Source organism: Eptesicus fuscus, chromosome 6 (assembly GCF_027574615.1).
Source record: "Eptesicus fuscus isolate TK198812 chromosome 6, DD_ASM_mEF_20220401, whole genome shotgun sequence".
In the NCBI taxonomy this organism is placed as follows: domain Eukaryota; kingdom Metazoa; phylum Chordata; class Mammalia; order Chiroptera; family Vespertilionidae; genus Eptesicus; species Eptesicus fuscus.
The window spans coordinates 100,426,117-100,443,186 of record NC_072478.1 but is presented as its reverse complement, the minus strand read 5'-3'; the positions used below and the strand labels follow the sequence as shown (position 1 = coordinate 100,443,186).

Sequence of the window (17,070 nt, the reverse complement as noted above, 5' to 3'; positions counted from 1 at the left end):
CCGGTTGTTGGGACAACCGTCCTCAGGAATTTCGGCCTCCCAGCCTTCCCCTGGGTAAGAAGGGACAGAGTTGGCAGGGCCAGCTGCCTGGCTGCTCTTCCAACCCCCTGGTGAAAGGGAACGCTGAACACTGGATTCCCTACCCCCAGCAGCCTCCCGGCCGGCCGGACAGCACACAAAACAGCTCAGCCCCACGGGGAGGAATGTGCCAGGACATTCTTCGGGGTTGGTAACCCGAGACGCTATTTTGTTCTCGGTGGCTAAGAAATCCCTTTTCTGACTGAAGGCCCATTGGACTGGCTTCTTTTAAATTCTGGGGAATGGGCAGGCATCGCCTCGATTCAGGTAAGGAAAAAGCCCAGGCAAACGCAAACAGCCACACGTAAGAATTTTGTGTGTGATTTTGTTTGTTTCCCCGCATTAACCAGCTGCAGAGATGGAAGCACCTTGGCAGAATTTATCTCCTCCACCCTCACCCCCCCGCCCCAAAGAAGTCTGGCTCTTTCCAGCTTTTTAAATGTTTCCTCCTCTTCACAGCCCCCTTACCCTCCCACCTACCCGAACCCCCAAATTCTGCCTTGGAGGCAGGAGGGGTAAGGAGGAGCAGGCAGGGTCCTCCCTGACCATCTCATCAACCCTGCTCTCTCACTGATGAAGCACCTGCACCTGAGAGCTCCAGCAACGGGCCTGAGGCCACGCAGGCAAGACCAGCAGACAGCAAGCCCTACCCGGGTGTGCAGGAATTTGTGCAGGAAGGAAATTCCGGGGAGCCCGGAATGGATGCCCTCTGCTCAGCTCTTTCCCCAAATTTCCAAAGTTAGATTCATCAGAGACCCCAAGGTTTCACTCAGGTCTCCTCCGCACCCCGAGCTCAGGGGCCCCACGCCAGCCCAGTGCAAGTGCAGGTGCATGACCAGGAGGCACAAAACCAATGACTTGCACAGTGAAGAAGCAAGGGGCTCCATTCGGCATCAGTATGCTTTTAATTCCTCTCCACTACTTGCCAATCTGCCTAAAGACAAAGGCTGCGCGGGCCTGTGGCTGGGGCCATGGGCAGGCCACAGGACTAGCCAGAACATAATGGCAGTGGGGTTTTATTTCTGCACTGTATTTTTAAGGATACTTTCTATTTATGGCAATAGATATTTCTAGTTTCTCACTGTGAAAGTGGCTTAAAAAGTTTTCAAATTGAGTTCCTTTAAAGTCAAGTATTAAGTAATAGCACGGATGCACATAGCAAAACACACCGAGTGTCCAGATTATTATGCGTTCAGAGATCATAATAATCTGGCCACTCAGTGTGTATATATATTAGAGGCCCGGTGCATGAATTCGTGCATGGGTGGGGTCCGGCCAGCCTGGCCAGGGGGAGGGGACATGGGTGGTTGGCTGGCCTGCCTGCTGGTCGAACTCCTGGTCGAGGGGACAATTTGCATATTAGCCCTTTATTATACAGGATATACATTAGTGGTCAGATTATGCGTTCAGAGATCATAATAATCTGGCCACCCAGTGTATAGTGAAGGTGGTCCACTTAGTACTAAAATCTGGGAAATTATGCTCTAGCCAAGTCAGGTTTTCTCGGAAGCAATACTGCTTGCCCTCTTCCAAGGGTAAAGAATGACTGGTGTTCGAGAAGCTTCCTACAGCTGCACTATCCTCTCAGAGACCCCCGAACAGCCTGTAGACGGGTGACCCAGAGTGAGCGAGCAGCACCAGCAGCTGTTCACCTCTGACATCCAACTGCTTACAGCACACCTGCCAGGACCTAAACTGGGGAGGACACAGAGCTCGAACTGGTCTCTCTTCCAGAGCAGTACAAGGGCTGCCCCCAGGGGGTTAGGGAAGGAAAGTGAGCCTGAACACGTTTGGAGGTCAAAAGTTCTGAGCTGGTAAAGAACTTGGCATATGAGACCCAGCCAGCGTGGCTCAGTGGTTGAGGGTTGACCTGTGAACCAGGGGGTCACGGTTCCATTCCCAGTCAGGGCACATGCCGGGGTTGTGGGCTTGTCCACTGTGGGCCGTGCAGGAGGCAGCCGATCGATGATTCTCTCTCGTCATTGATGTTTCTATATCGCTCTCCTTTCCTCTCTGAAATCAATAATATTTAAAAAGAACTTGGCATATGAGAGTATTAGAAACATCAAAACAAGCTATTCACACCCCTGGGCCTCAAATTTTCTCCTATGTTTGAAAATGGGAGTCGGACTCTGATCTTCCATATCCTTTCCAACTTTTAAGAGTTCCACTATTACTGCTTCCCTTCCCAGCAAACCATTCGTCTGACAAATAGGGAAACTGAGGCCCAGAGGTTAAAGCAGCTTGCCCAAGGAATGCTCTCTAGCATTAAAATTTTCTCTCACAGATTATGGTAAACGAGACATTCAGCATGGCACTGAGCATAGAGCAACGCGGTTAAGTGTTGAATGAATGAACTTACTTGCTCACAGGAACCCCTGAGAATCTGAACTCACAGCTCCTTAACACTTTTTCTTTCCGTTCACCCTCACCTTGCTACACACCCATCCGAGCTTTCTGGGACATCCATCCTAACCCAGCAAGATGAAGGGTCCAAAACATTTACCTGCATTGCTCTAGAGGCACCTGATGCCCAAGGTCACAGCGACCAGGTGAAAATCCCACATTCCTAAGACACTCTGACCCAGGACCGAGTCAGCAAAGGACAACAAAGCTGTCCCAGAAGGTGGGCCTCCCCTCCCCGCACCACATACATGGGGAGGGGGTGCTTGTGTGCAAAGAAATGACAAACATCCCAGCCTGCGCAGCCCAGTAGTTGAGTGTTGACCTATGAACCAGGAGGTCACGATTCCGTTCGATTCCGGTCAGGGGATGGCAGGCTCAATCCCCAGTGTGAGGTGTGCAGGAGGCAGCCGATCACTGATTCTCTCATCATTGATGATTCTATCTCTCTCTCTCTCTCTCTCCCTCACCCTTCCTCTCTGAAATCAATAAAAATATATTTAAAAGAAAAGAAATGCCGAACAGTGGAAACTGGGAGAAAGTCTGGAAGCTAAAGGCCACACCAGGCATCTGACTCCATCTGCCTCAGCAAAAAATAAAAAATAAAAAAAATTAAATCCTGTACTACAGCCAGCGTGGTGGCCACCAAGGTCAGGGCGCGCAGGTGCAGGGCTGAGGAGCCCGGTCCCCAGAGGAAGAAAGGGAGGAGGAAGAGTGATGGGCAGGGCTTTGCCGGAGGCCTCTCGCCCCCATCTACATGCCAGCAGCTCCCAAGTTGCAGTGGATTCCTGGAGAACCAGTCTCCCCGAGCAGCCCTCCCCTGCTCCTTCCTTCCCTTCCCACTCCCGGCCTCCAGGCCACCGGAGGCTCCGTGCTCTTTTCAGAACCTCAGAGGCACCTGTCAAAACCCCACTCCAGCCTGCCTTCCCGGCGCGCGTGTCAGTCCTTCCTCCGGCAGTCTCCCCCCGAACCCCGAGGCCCTCCCCCTCCACCAGATGCTTCCCAGGCCCCCTCCCGCTGCCCTCCCCGCGCTGGGGAAAGCCTCCGCGGGAAGCCCCAGCATCACTCGGCTGGGTCGCTCCCCCCGCCCCCGCCCGCCTTCTGCTCCTAAAGGGGCGGGGGCGGGGCTAGAGCTTGAGGTCAAAACTCTGGGCAGGTGCGGACTGGGGCCTAAGTCCTCCATCTAGGGACGGCGGTGGGGCAGCCTGGGCCAGCTCACTGCGGTCCCCTCCTCCCAGCAGCTCCCCGGGGCAGGAGCGGCGCTCCAGGAGGGCCATGGGGGGGGAGGGGTTCAGGGGGGCAAAGAAAGCTCAAGAGGCTGGCGGAGCCACCCCGCCCTCCGGCCAGTCCCGCTGGTGGCCCCCAAGGCATAGACGGCCCGGGTGGGGGTGTGGGCCCCCCAGGGTCCTACCTGTCCCGCGGGTCGATCCAGCTGGTGGTGCGGCTCGTGTGGTCTATGTAGTAGACCTTGCCGTCGAAGTCGCGCGCCTCCTCCCAGCCCTCCGGCAAGGGCAGCTCCGGCCGGGGCATCTTCCCAAGAGCGGCCCGCGCTCCCCCATGCAGCTCCCGGTCGCCGCTGGGGCCCCCGGCTCAGCGCCTCCGGCCGGCTCTACCCGGCCCGGGCGGCCGCCGAGGCACCATAATCGGGGGGGAGGGTGGCGGTGGTGCCCGCGGCTTGGGGGCCCTAGTGAGGGCCGGTCGGGGTGGCGCGGCAGTCCATGCGGCCCTGTGGCCCCGCGGCCCCAGCCCGGCGCCGCCCGCTCCTCCCGCCGCCGGCCTCTCACGCTGCCATGTGCGCCCGCAGCGGCGCGGTGCGGGCCCGGGTGCGCGCCCGGCCGGCGGGGCTGAGCGAGCCGAGCGCGGCTGCCGCCTGCCTCCCTCCGCCGCGCGGCGCGCTGCGCCCTCCACGCCGCCCGCCGCCGCCGCCGCCTCTCCCGCCCGTGCCGGCCCTCCGCCCCGCGGCCGCTCCGCGCTCGCTCGGTCGGCGACTTCTGCCTCCGCCAGGTGCGGCGCGGGCGGTGCAGGTAGCCGCGCTGCCCCGGAAACGGGAGGCGGAGCGCCGGGCGCCTGGGTTCCAGGTCCCCTCCCCGCGCCCGGCGCCGCGAGGGGCGGGTCCTAGGGCCCGAGACGCGCCCCCTCGTGGGACAGCCCGAACCGCCGGCCGCCCGCCCGCCCCTACGCGGCCCGGGTCTGGCCAAGGGAGACCTCCCCTTACCTGGGTCCCAAACCCAGGCGGGAGCCCCAGCAGGCTAAGCAAGACCCGCTCTGCCTCTGCTTTCCCGACGCTCCTGGCTCTCCCCACCCCGAGCGTCCAGGCTCCTGGCACAGGTGGCCCCGCATCTGACAACTCCCCGCTTCCCTGTTAGGTAGAATCCGGAGTAGGCAAGAAGTGGTTAAATAGAAACGCTCTTGTAAATCGGGGAACAGAAGTTTCACAGGATCTCTGATCCCTCCCCCCAACACACACACCATCTGTCTCCCTCTTACTCCATTCTTCTCCCCGTGTTGTTTCACCCATCCCCCACCCCCACCCCAGTATTTGCAAATGTAGCGGGCGTGGTGGCCACCTCCTGTGGGCCCCTCCCCTGAGAGGATTTCCAGAGGGTGTCAGGGTGAGCACTCTGTAAAAATAATAATCATGGTGTTGCTGTTGTTAGCTAAATTGAGTACAGAACCGTCCCAGGCTGTGGGCCAGCAGCTTCGCATGCGTTCTCTTCTTTGCTACCTTGAGGTATGTTACATATTTGGTGGGAAGGGGGTTTTGAAAAGAATAAAGAACACACAAAAATGTTCATCTTGAAGAAAAATTAGACATTTTAAAAGCAGACCCAATATTTCTTGAGAAATGAAAAATAATGTCATTCAACACAAAAAAGAAGGTAGCATGATTGGTGGAGGGTCCACTGGCGTGTCTGTGTTTCCTGAATGTGTATAACCCGTTCTTTTGCCCTGGACACGTGTCCGGAAGCTGGACTGAGGGATGAAGCCCAGGGCTTCTGTGGATCCTCTTGCTGAGCCCCACAGTCTCCCGGAGAAACCAGCATCTTGTGTTGTATGCGCCCAGGAGTGCTGATCAAGGGAGGGAATCCCAGGTCTGTGCTCTCAACCGAGAAGACCCACCATGGCAGTTCCTCACCTCCAAATGCCTTCCGCAAAGTCAATTACTTCCCTGAGGCCAGACCTACGGACTCAACTCAAGACTCAACTCAAAGTTTGCCCTTTCTTCCCTCCATTGTTCCACAGATGCCATGCATAAAATTCCGGAAACGGGCACCTCACACTGGCCACCAAACCAAAAGTAGGAGTTCCCCATCTTTCCATGGGGGATTCCCACAACCCCCTACACTTCCTCTGCTGGACCATGACTTCACTATATAAAAACCTCCCACTAGTGATTAAAACAGCAATTCAAAAGGAAAGCCAACATGGTACTAAGTGCTAAATTAATCCTCACAACAACCCTCTGGAGCAGGGAATGCTACTTATTATACCCATTCCACTGATGAGAAAACTGAGGTTCTGAAATGCTGTCCTATTGGCTAAGCTAATAAATAGACCCAGCTCTGTCTGACTAGAGCACTCGGGTTCTAAGTTCAACCTATACTTCCTCTTTCTTTTTCTTTTTCAATTATGGCAGGTCCTCGAACACTGCCATATTGTTCAATGGCATTTTGCTACATTGAGGCTGTAGGCACTCAACTCTCGGCAAATTGGCTTCATTATTCATTGTTTCCTTTAAATTCCTAGAACCTATGGACGGCGTTGAATGAGGACTGACTACTCTGCAGCTCCTGGACCTCCTCCTGGATCTGAAATATTGTAGGTGCTGATGAATGCTGGTCTCTGTTGAAGCTTGCTTCATGATTTTTTTGGGTGAGAAGCAAAGGCTCTGGAGGCAGTCTGGTTGGGTCCCAAATCCACCCTACGTTCTAGCCCTTTGACCTTGAGTAACTTTGCTCAACCGGAGTCTCAGTCTTAGGTCTGGAAAACATCGTAATAATCCAGACTCAGCGGGCCTGCTGAAAGGGCCAAGGGGGAGGAGAGATACAGAGGGCTTGGCATCCGCAGTAAGCCATCATCCCGGGGCCGTGGCGGGTCTTCTCTGTGGAGGAGCTGAGACCGCCAGCATGGGATTCCCTCCCTTGTTCAGCACGCCTGGGCCCACACAACACAAGACGCTGGTGCCTTCGGAGCGCCAGTGCCTGCTCCTGAGCATGCTCCAATGAAACGTGAAACGATGAAGTATTTTCTCTTCCCAACACAAGCCCATGATGCCCTTCCATTTCCCCTTCCTGAAATGTGTGTGTGGTTGCTTGTGACAGTCCTCCGAGTGACTGATTTTGTTTTTGTCTTGTTTTGCAATCAAGCCTCCTTGCTGTTTGCCTCACCTGTGAAGTAGACCGCCAAGTTCAACTTCCTTCCCAGCCCAGGTGCCCAAGCCCTGGCCTTTCCCACATGGCCTGTACCTTTGGACCTGTAGACCGGAGCTGGGGAGCAGGCAAGCGAAACCAGAGCAGGAACGGCCTCCTTGAAGCCTCGGTCTGTTCGTCCATCCTTCTTACCTCCATCCCCGACCCCACCCCCCAACCAAAGAATCCCAGGTTATCTTCCAGAAGCTGCAAGCAGGGTGAGGTAATAAAACAGATGACTGCCTGCCCCATGTGATGGTGGGTGAATCATCCCCAGGCATTCTTCAAAGCTGAGGACAAACGTGAAAGGGATTAAAGGAAAAACCGGCTACGCCACGTGACGGGGTGACTTGGACGTTACTCTACAGGTGACTGAGCCGCAGGAATCCCAAGGACAGGCCAGCAGCCCGGCCTCTCCCGCCTCCTTCCTGGGGCGCTGTCTGGCTGCCCGAGAGCCGAGCTGGAGGACACAGCAGAAGTGACCCCAGGCCAAGGCTGTCTTCCTTTGCGTTCACATCCGGGTGGCCCACAGGCGACACCTGTGCCCGGGACAGGTCGTCTTGTTTTTGAAAAAGACGCCCACTGACATCCTCGCCCCCGTGGCCACAGCGAAGAAGAAAGACCAGTTTCCACACGTGTGTTTCAGAGGATCTCGGAGTGTCGGGGTAACATATTTCACAAAGATGGGGAGGAGGAGAAACGAAGCTTTAAAAAGGAACAGATATGTCAGCAGTCGTTTCCTGTTAGCTGCTGTTTTCTTCCAGAGCGTGGAGGCTGTGGAAACCTCTGCTGCGGATTTTCTTGATGCCATGACTTCACCCCCCACACATCTGAGCAACACACACGGTTATGTTTCCGTGACTGAGCCGACGATGTCCCCTTTCTTTAGTCGTGCGTTAGCTGAAGTTCATACTTGAGCCCATGCGTTGATTTTTTGTTTGTTTGTTTGTTTTCTTCAGGGATGGGGAAACACGGCCTAAGCCAGGGAAAATTAGGGTAGAAGAAACCTTGGCAAGAGAAATGGTTTCTTATTTATCTCTGGGTCCTTAGTGCTTAATACAGTGCTTGAAAATAAATCGAAATAAGTCTAGCATTGCCTACTTAGTTTACAAATAGGGAGGTGGAGTTTCTTTCCTTTTCCTTTTTTTTTTTTAAATACGTTTTATTGATTTTAGAGAGAGAGGAAGGGAGAAGGAGAGAGAAATATCAATTGGCTGCCCCCTGGGGATTGAACCCGAAACCCAGGCATGTGCCCTGACCAGGAATCGAACTGGTGACCTCTTGGTGCATAGGACGACACTCAACCAACTGAGCCACACTGGCCAGGATGGGAGATGGAGTGTCTATGACTCATGACACCTTACCCTGGTTCTTATTCATCCCGTTTTACAGATGCACAAACTGAGACTCGGAGGAGTGACTTTCCTATGGGCACATCATAAATAATAGAACCAAGATGCCAACTCAGTTCCCAGTGGGTCTTACTGGTGAATTCACAGAAGTGTGGGCTCTAGCGGGCCAACCAAGGAGGGACTCCGGGCGCTACCAGTCCGGTCGGAAGCGGGTGGAGGAGCAGCCAGGATTGGAGTGGTTGGAGGTGGGAGGGCACATGCTGAGGTCGGAGCTGCCAAGAACGGGGCAGAGTTGAAGTGGGCGTTCTGAATTCTAAACTGAAGATGGATCAACCTGGGTTTGAACTCCACCCGTGCGGCCACACGCCGCACCTGGGCTTAGCTGGCTGGGAATTCAATGGGCTGAGCGGTTGCCATGGGAGGAGGGCATTTTACCCCGGTGCTGCCTGCCTCCTCTCCCCCTTTCCCCTTGCCGGTTCATTCATTAAATGAACTGGATTTCTCCTGGACGCGACTATCGCGGGGCTGAGAGGGAGGGTTTCGACTCTCCCGTCCAAGAGTCCTCTGGGGACTGAGGGCTGGGAGCTGTGTCTTTCACCAACGAGGAAATGAATTATGCGCTGAAGGAGGAGGAGGAGATGAAATCTCAGTTTCAAGGGCGGGGGTTGGGGGGGGGGTGTGGAGAGGAGAAAGACCGTGTGAGCCAAGGGAGGGAGTCCCTGCTGAGTTCTCCTCTTCTCCCACCCCAGCAACAGCGGAGGAGCCCTGGTGGGAGCGGGGGCGGGCTGAGAGAAGCCTCTCCCCGGGGTATTTATAGCGCTTTATAAAGCTTGCATCGCCATGGTACCCAGGCGCTTCCATTCAACTCCAGCCCAACTGCCTAGAGACCGGTGGGCTGAAACGCTCTTTACCTGTCCACGGCGCCTGGTGTGGCCCCTCATGCTGAGAATGTTAAATGAGCAATCGGAGTGAATTTCACGAGACACTGCAGGGAAGGCTGGGGCTGAAGCCCAGATAACAGGGTGGCTGGGTGGAGCAGTGGGAAACACATGGGCAGGGGGGAAAATCCACGTGTGAAACTTGGTCGATTTTTTTTAAAAATGTTTTTGTTTTCTTAGAGAGAGGAAGGGAGAAGGGAGAGAGATAGAACATCAATGAGAGAGAAACGTCATCAATCAGCTGCCTCCTGCACGCCCCCTACTGGGGATCGAGCCTGCAAGAAACTCTGCATCTTGGTCGGTATGTGACTTTGGGCGTAAGACTGCACCTCTTTGAGCCTCAGTTTGCTCGTCTGTCGAATGGAGCAACAATACCCACCTCCCTGTTAACGCGTGGCAACTAAGAGAGACGATGTAGACAAAGTGTTAGCTCAGCTCCTGAAACACCAGAGTTCCTGCCCGGCTGGCTCAGCGGTGGAGTGTCGAGCTATGAACCAGGAGGTCACAGGTTCGATTCCTGGTCAGGGCACATGCTCGGGTTGCAGGCTCGATCCCCAGTAGGGGGCGTGCAGGAGGCAGCTGATTGATGACGTTTCTCTCTCATTGATGTTCTATCTCTCTCTCTTCTCCCTTCCTCTCTCTAAGAAAACAAAAACATTTAAAAAAATAAAGGTGGGTCCCTTCCCTTCTCAGCTCTTTATTCATTTATTCAACAAGACTCTGGTCTGTCAACTTAGTACCAGACAATGAAGCAAGCGCTCGGGACACCCTGTGGTATCTGGTCCCATGGGGCTTACAGCTCAGGGGAGAGATACGATGAGCAAATAATGGCACGCTGTGGTCGATAAGAAGAAGAAACAGGGTGCCAAGGAAAATCTTGGGGGGGGGTGGGGGTGGGGATTGGTGGAAAACCTACCTCAGCACCAGAGAAGGCCTACCTGAGGCAGAAACCTCAGCAGCAGCCATGTGAGGAAGCAGAGAAGGAGCATTGCAGTGGAGGGAGCAGCAGGTAGAAAGGCCCGGAGATTTGGTATGTTCAACCCAAAGAGCCCTGTTTCCCCTCCACTGAGCACCCCCGAGGGGGTTGTTTCCAAGAGGGGGTGCGGGGAACCCGTCCTTGGAGGTGGTCGCCCTACAATCTTGTAAGGTTCCCTGAGCCCAAACACATGGCTTCCTGTGCTGTCATTGACGTCCTGCCCCCAGCCCGGTTACTCACGGGAGGCAGGCCCTAAGGGACTGACACAGCCGCGTGAAGGCTGGCCTCTTTGCTTTCTCTCTCTCTTTTTTTTTTTTAACTTAAAAAGAATATATATATTTTTTTATTGATTTCAGAGAGAAAAGGAGAGGGAGAAAGAAATAGAAACATCAATGATGAGAGAGAATCATTGATCGGCTGCCTCCTGCACGCCCCCTACTGGCAATCGAACCTGCAACCCGAGCATGTGCCCTTGACCGGAATCGAACCCGGGACCCTTCAGTCCGCAGCCTGATGCTAAATCCACTGAGCCACACCGGCCAGGGCGCTTTCTCTGTCCTTAGATTTCAGAAGTTGGTGGGTCTTGGCGTGGATTTATTAGGTTTATTGGGTGTGGGGTTCTCACCTTCTTGAATCTGCACTTTGATGGTTCCTGTCAAAGTTGGAACATTTTCAGTCATTCTGTCTGAGTCCTTTTACAGTCCCACCCTCTTCCTCCTCTACGCCTAGATCTCTCACTTTTTATTGTAGTCCCTCAGGCCGCTGGGGCTCTGTCCATTTCTTTATTTTTACTTTATTTATGTTGAAGATTGTTAGAATAGATTTTTAGAGAGAGGGGAAGGGAGAGGGAGAGAGAGACACATTGATGTGAGAGCGAAACATCCATCGGTTGCCTCCTGAACACCCCCTGGAAGCAGACATTCATTGCCCAGTCTGAGCCAACAGCACTCAGTGTGTCTCAGCTGGAATCCACTCCTTCCCCTCAGGTCGCTCCTTATCCTGGTCCTCCCCGCCCTGCACCTCCCTCTCGTCCTCCGTGCTCTCTGCACTCACCTACATAGGGACCTGCGGGTTCCCCATCCATCGCTTCCTGCTTTTTGACCCAAGCCTCTACCTAGCTCAGGCCCTTTTGTCTAATTCTTACAATTTTAATGGTCTTAATTGATCTCATAACTTGTATTCTCACCGATCTTTACCCCTCCGTTATACCTCCCAACCTTTCTAAAGCAAGTGTCTAAAGATGCATTCCTCAGGGTCAAACTAAAAAATGGTCTGGGCCCTGGCCAAAGTGGCTCAGTTGTTTGAAGCGTCATCCCATACACCAAAAAGGTTTCAGGTTCGATTCCCAGGCAGGGCATACCCCTAGGTTGTGGGTTTGATTCCCATTTGGGGCATTAATGGGAGGCAACCAATTGATCTTTATCTTTCCTTTCCTCTCTCTCCAAAATCAACAAAAACATACCCTCAAGTGAGGATTTAAAAAAAAAAAAAAAAGCTTTAAAAATGGTCTGGGAGCAAATAATCTGGGAAATGTTGGCTTCCCTAAAGGACAGAGACTTCCGTACTGTGGGACTTTCTCAGAGCTCCGAGTGTACCTACAGCCCCAGTGAGTCGCCAGGAAGACGACATAGAATACAAAGTGCCCCCACGTATTTGACTAAAGAACCAGATAAGAAATACTTTCAGCGTTGCAGGCCATATGGTCTCTGTCGAAACGACTCCCCCCTTTCATTGTAGCTGAAAGCAGCCTTAGACGATTTGTCAACTCAAGGGCATGGCTGTGTGCCAAGCAACCTTTATTTACAAAACAGACCCCTGGCCCCCGGGGTTTAGCTTACCTGCCCCTCGGGTGAGATCATCAGCTGAATGAGAGAGACCTGGGTGTCATGCTGGAGGCCTTCCCTTCCCGGACTCCCTATGTACGTTCTACCTACAGTAAGGTGACCAGATTTTAACATTGGTAAAGCGGGACACCATTGACGATGAAGGGTGGGGGGGGCGGGGGTTCTTGATTAAAAATTTGGTCTATATGGAGCAACAAAAATTTTCATAGAACGCAAAAATAGTATTGTAATATATTTTTTTAAATTTCAACATAAGTACAATTTACAAATATAATAAATAAAAAATTATGTATAGCATTATTTTATTCTTTGGCATATTTCTCATTTGAGTGAATTTTTTTCAGTAGATTGCTGTCGTTGTTTAAAAGGTCATGAATTTGCCGTAACGTAAGTCGTAAGTGTCACTTTCAAGGCCGGCGCTAGACTTTTTGCCGCCACTATAAAATATAAATAATATGAGTACTATCTGCTAAATTCAAGAAAATTTATGTATTTATGAAATAAATAAATTACCTAAATTATCTGAATAGCTGATTTGTAATGACATCACTTGTTTAGCTTACTATCACGCAGTATGATGTGTATCGTCTGAGAGACAGTTACAAAATGTTTTCGTCGTTGCCAATCCCAAAAAATGCCATTGTTCATTAAGTCCAAACAATGGTGGTCGAATTCTAACAACTGATCAACAATGCGAACTTTGATAAGCAGTTCTCGATAATCAGTTCTCAACAATTATTTGTTATTATTAAAGTTTAACATTATAAAATTAACAAAAATAATATAAAACTCATATCCTGGCTAAATAGCCACATGGCCGCCGAAAACCGAATATTCCCTTCCCGTTCTCCCGCCGTTCCCTAGCTTGTCGTGCATTCTTTCCAAAAATCGGGACTTTTTAAAAACGCCGCGGGACGCGGGACAAATTGTTAAAAATCGGGACTGTCCCGCCAAAAGCGGGACGGCTGGTCACCTTAACCTACAGGAGCCTTGGATTCTATTTCCAAAATATGTATGCGTTTCCACCTCCTGCACTAGCTTAGATGGAGGCCATCAGCGCCTGCCCCTGCGCAGCCTCCCACCTGCTTCCTCTGCCCCGTCATCCTCTACAGGCCCCGGGACGCCTGTCGCACGCCTCCATGGCGCTTCACTGGGGCTGGGGTAAGTCCTTACCGTGTGATGGAAGGCCCAGGGTGGGGCTGGCCCTGGACCACCTTCCAGCGCCGATTTTCTGCCTCCTCCCCTCAGGGCGCAGTTGAGCTTGTGAATGTGGTTTGCTAATGTTTGACTCTCCTCACCTCTGGACTTAGGAGCAGGCCTGTTAAGAACAACCCTCCACACCCGGAGGCCGGTGTGGCTCAGCAGTTGAGCAGCGACCCAGGAACCAAGAGGTCACTGGTTCGATTCCTGGTCAGGGCACATGCCCGGGTTGCAGGCTCAACTCCCAGTGGGGGCTGTGCAGGAGGCAGCCGATCCATGATGTTCCTCTCTTACCGATGTTTCTATCTCTCTATCCCACTCCCTTCCTCTCTGTCTAAAAAAATCAATTAAAAAAAGAACACGTGCTCTAACAGGTTTGGCTCAGTGGATAGAGCATCGGCCTGCGGACTGAAAGATCCCAGGTTCGATTCCGGTCAAGGGCATGTACCTTGGTTACGGGCACATCCCCAGTAGGAGGTGTGCAGGAGGCAGCTGATCGATGTTTCTGGCTCTCTATGCCTCTCCCTTCCTTTCTGTACAAAAAAAAAAAAAAAAAAAAAGAACACGCCTCCTCTCCTGGCCAGTGTAGCTCAATTGGTTGGGCATTGTCCCATGCACTAAGAGGTTTGATTCCCGGTCAGGGCACATGCCTGAGTTGCAAGCTTGATCCCTAGTAGGGGGTGTGCAGGAGACAGCTGATGGCTGTTTCTCTCTCATTAATGTTTCTCTCTCTCTCTCTCTCATCAATAAAAAAATATATATATTTTTAAAAAGCCCTCCTTCTCTTCCTTCAGCTTGTGAATTCTCCTTCAGCCTCCAGTTAAGATGTGACTTCTACTCTCTCTGTCCAAGGTCAGGTTACGTGTCCCTCCATCCCCTTTATCCTGTTTTTCTGTCCCTCCCTGCTAGACGGTAGCCCCGTGAGGGCAAGTTTGATTTATTGTCCCCATATCTCCGGTGCCTGAGACAGGCCCAGCTCAGGCTCACATGGGGCAGGGTTAGGGGACAGAACCGAAGACCCCCTGACACCACCTCTTAACCCTTTCCCTCCTGTAGGGAGCAGATGGCATTCATCGGTTGGAACAATTAGGAGCCCAGATGCCCCTCCAAGAAATAGTTTGCCCACCTGTGGTGAGGAATGAGGATTATGCAGCATCCCAGGGTCCTGCATGGGAAGATTTTTCCTTTCAGTTTGCGTCTGAAGTGTCTTTCTCTAAGCCTCTGTTTGAGAACTCGATGTCTTTCTTTACAGAGCCAAGTGCAGTGTGTGGTGCATGAGTGGATCCCGAGTTACAACAAAAACCAAAAAGCTACAAAGAACATTCTGGGACAACTGGGGAAACGTGACTGCCGCATGCACTGTAGGCAGCATCACCGCGTCGGTGTTAAGCATCCTGAGAGTGACAGCGTGTCACAGTTACGGAGGCGCTCACCCCGGTTCTCGGTTCTTGGGAGCTACAAGCTGGCGCGTCTGGGAGTCAAGCGTCCTGATGCCTACAACTTCCTTTCAAATGGCGCGGTCACCATCGGGGCTTTTCAGAGGCAGGGAGGGGCGGGAGAGAACCCAAATGAGGCACAAAGGTGAACAACTGGTCCACGGTAATGAGAAGGTATGCATTTTATATTTCTTTTTTTTTCTTCTTTTTTTAAAAAAATGTGTCTATTGATTTCAGAGAGGAAAGAAGAGGGAGAGAGAGAGAAATATCAATGATGAGAGAGAATCATTGATCTGCTGCCTCCTGCACACCCCCAACTGGGGATCGAGCCCCACAACCCGGGCATGTGGCCTGACCGGGAATCAAACCGTGACCTCCTGGTTCATAGGTCATTGCCTAACCACTGAGCCATGCCGGCCAGGCCCGTATTTTATATTTCAGTCAACACTCATCTCAGGAAGCATGACGTCTGTCGCGGAGCGCACACACCTCCGTCAATGCTGCCTGCGCTTCAGCAGCTGCTGGTGCCTGAGGCCGCCCGGCATTGCTTAGCGTGCTCTCCTGACTTCCTGCCTCTGAGCTTCTGATGTTGGGCTCGCAGCAGCTTTATCATCGAGAAGCCCAGCACACACCCCTCTCTTTCTGGGTGAGCCATATGCCTGCGCTCCAAAGGTATCCCATAGAGCTTAACATGTGAATAGCGGAAGTACAGAAAACAAACAAACCCAAAGACGGGCGAGAAACCTGCCTAGCATATTCCAAATGCGGGGAAAGAAAGATGGACGAGGGTGTGACTTTGGGTCCCAATTACTGGCCTGGTCCAGGGTGCAGACTCTCTCTGGTCCATCCTTCCGGACAGCTCCCTGATGTCCCTGCAGGAGCTCAGCTGCGGGCGGCCTGCAGTCCCTCCGATGTCCACCCCATGGTCCCGCCTCCGGACCGAAATCCCCTGGGAGGCGCCTGCATGGGATTGACAGGGACTCGCGACCCTTCCCTGGTCTCAGTCTCCTGGGGTCTGAGGTGGCACTTCCTGCACCCAGAACTCATTCCAGCCTCAAAAACGCATGTAACCCTGTGGGTTCAGACCCAGACTTGCCTGGCATTCAAATCCAGGCTGCAGAGTGGCCGGTATAACATCACCCCCCATCCCCCACCCCAAAGGAAATAGCGAAGATTGCACCTGCACATGAGAGCTTGCACCTGAGTGCTTGGTAAAGCTCTAGGCCAGTGGTCGGCAAACTCATTAGTCAACAGAGCCAAATGTCAACAGTACAACGATTGAAATTTCTTTTGAGAGCCACATTTTTTAAACTTAAACTTCTTCTAATGCCACTTCCTCAAAATAGACTCACCCAGGCCGTGGTATTTTTGTGGAAGAGCCACACTCAAGGGGCCAAAGAGCCGCATGTGGCTTGCGAGCCACAGTTTGCCGACCACGGCTCTAGGCTCATCCGAATGGAGGTTGGTATCACTGGTCTTCTGAGGGCACGAGGACCAGGAGCCCTTCTCTCTGGAGCCCTCCTCTCCACGGGGCCCACGCTCAGCTCCAGAGCTAAGAGAAACGAATGTCCAATCAGCAAGTTAACAAGTAACACGGTTGCCCCTTCCCGCCCTCCCCCCAGGGGCAAGGTTCAGAGGTGTGCCTTTGGCGTGCTAGACGGGGCATGGGAATTCTCGGGGCAGGTGGGAGGCAAATTCCCAAACCCCACGAGCACAGGCCACGCCTGGGTTTGCTCAGCAGAGCCCCCCCCCCCCCCCGTGGGCAGGGGGGCAGGAACTCCCTGCTCCAGGTGGTGGGGCGGTCTCCATCTGGGAGGCATCCCCCGGGGAGGCGTGAGCGGCGCTCACATCACAAATGGAGCTCCGGAGCCAGAAAGATGGCAAACACTAAGCCCAGTGAGGCCTCGAGGGGTGAAGGAAGGTGCTCTGTGAGCTCTGGGGCGGGGGGTGGGGGTGGGGGTCAGAATGCAGAGACCAGTGACCGGACTGGAGGCCTGGCTCTTGAGCTTCCTCCCTTGCAGTGACCGTGCGCTGGGCCCACTCCTTGCCATCCCCACTCAAGCTCCAGGACGTGGGATGTGGGTGTGTGTTTGGGATGCGGGTGTTTTGTGCCTGGAGCAGGGAGGGGTGTGCATCTGCACGCTCAGATCGCTCTCTGTGCAGCCAACAGAGCAGGTGGCTCTTGCCACAGAAGTCCCATGTGTTGCTAAGTCCAACACGCAGGGGACATTCTTTAGTCTCCCCTTCAACAGGGATGCTGGATTGGAATACAAACATCAGCACACACACACACACACACACACACACACACACACACTCATCATGCTTCTCCCCCTAGCCCCTCCCCTCCACATATATTGCTTAACCCTCCCCCAACCCCACCCCTTCACACGCGCTGTGCTGTCCTTCTTCCAAGATCACCCCTGCCTCGCTC

The 17,070-nt window shown here is 53.2% G+C and overlaps 1 protein-coding gene and 1 long non-coding RNA gene across 2 annotated transcripts in view; one reads left to right on the top strand and one right to left on the bottom strand.

Moving 5' to 3' along the window:
• The window catches only part of WWC1 (WW and C2 domain containing 1), a 123,703-nt gene extending 119,461 nt beyond the window's left edge, over positions 1-4,242 (bottom strand). The window contains exon 1 of the mRNA XM_008147638.3: positions 3,893-4,242. Within this exon, the coding sequence (XP_008145860.2) occupies positions 3,893-4,011 (119 nt within the window). The 5' untranslated portion in view covers positions 4,012-4,242. The remainder of the gene's footprint in view (positions 1-3,892) is intronic.
• A 405-nt stretch (positions 4,243-4,647) lies between these two features.
• LOC114233770 (uncharacterized) lies at positions 4,648-7,972 on the top strand. Its single transcript, XR_003619924.2, has 4 exons — positions 4,648-4,809; positions 5,139-5,212; positions 6,229-6,354; positions 6,849-7,972. It is a non-coding gene; the product is annotated as an uncharacterized LOC114233770 (long non-coding RNA).
• The last annotated feature ends 9,098 nt before the right edge of the window (positions 7,973-17,070 follow it).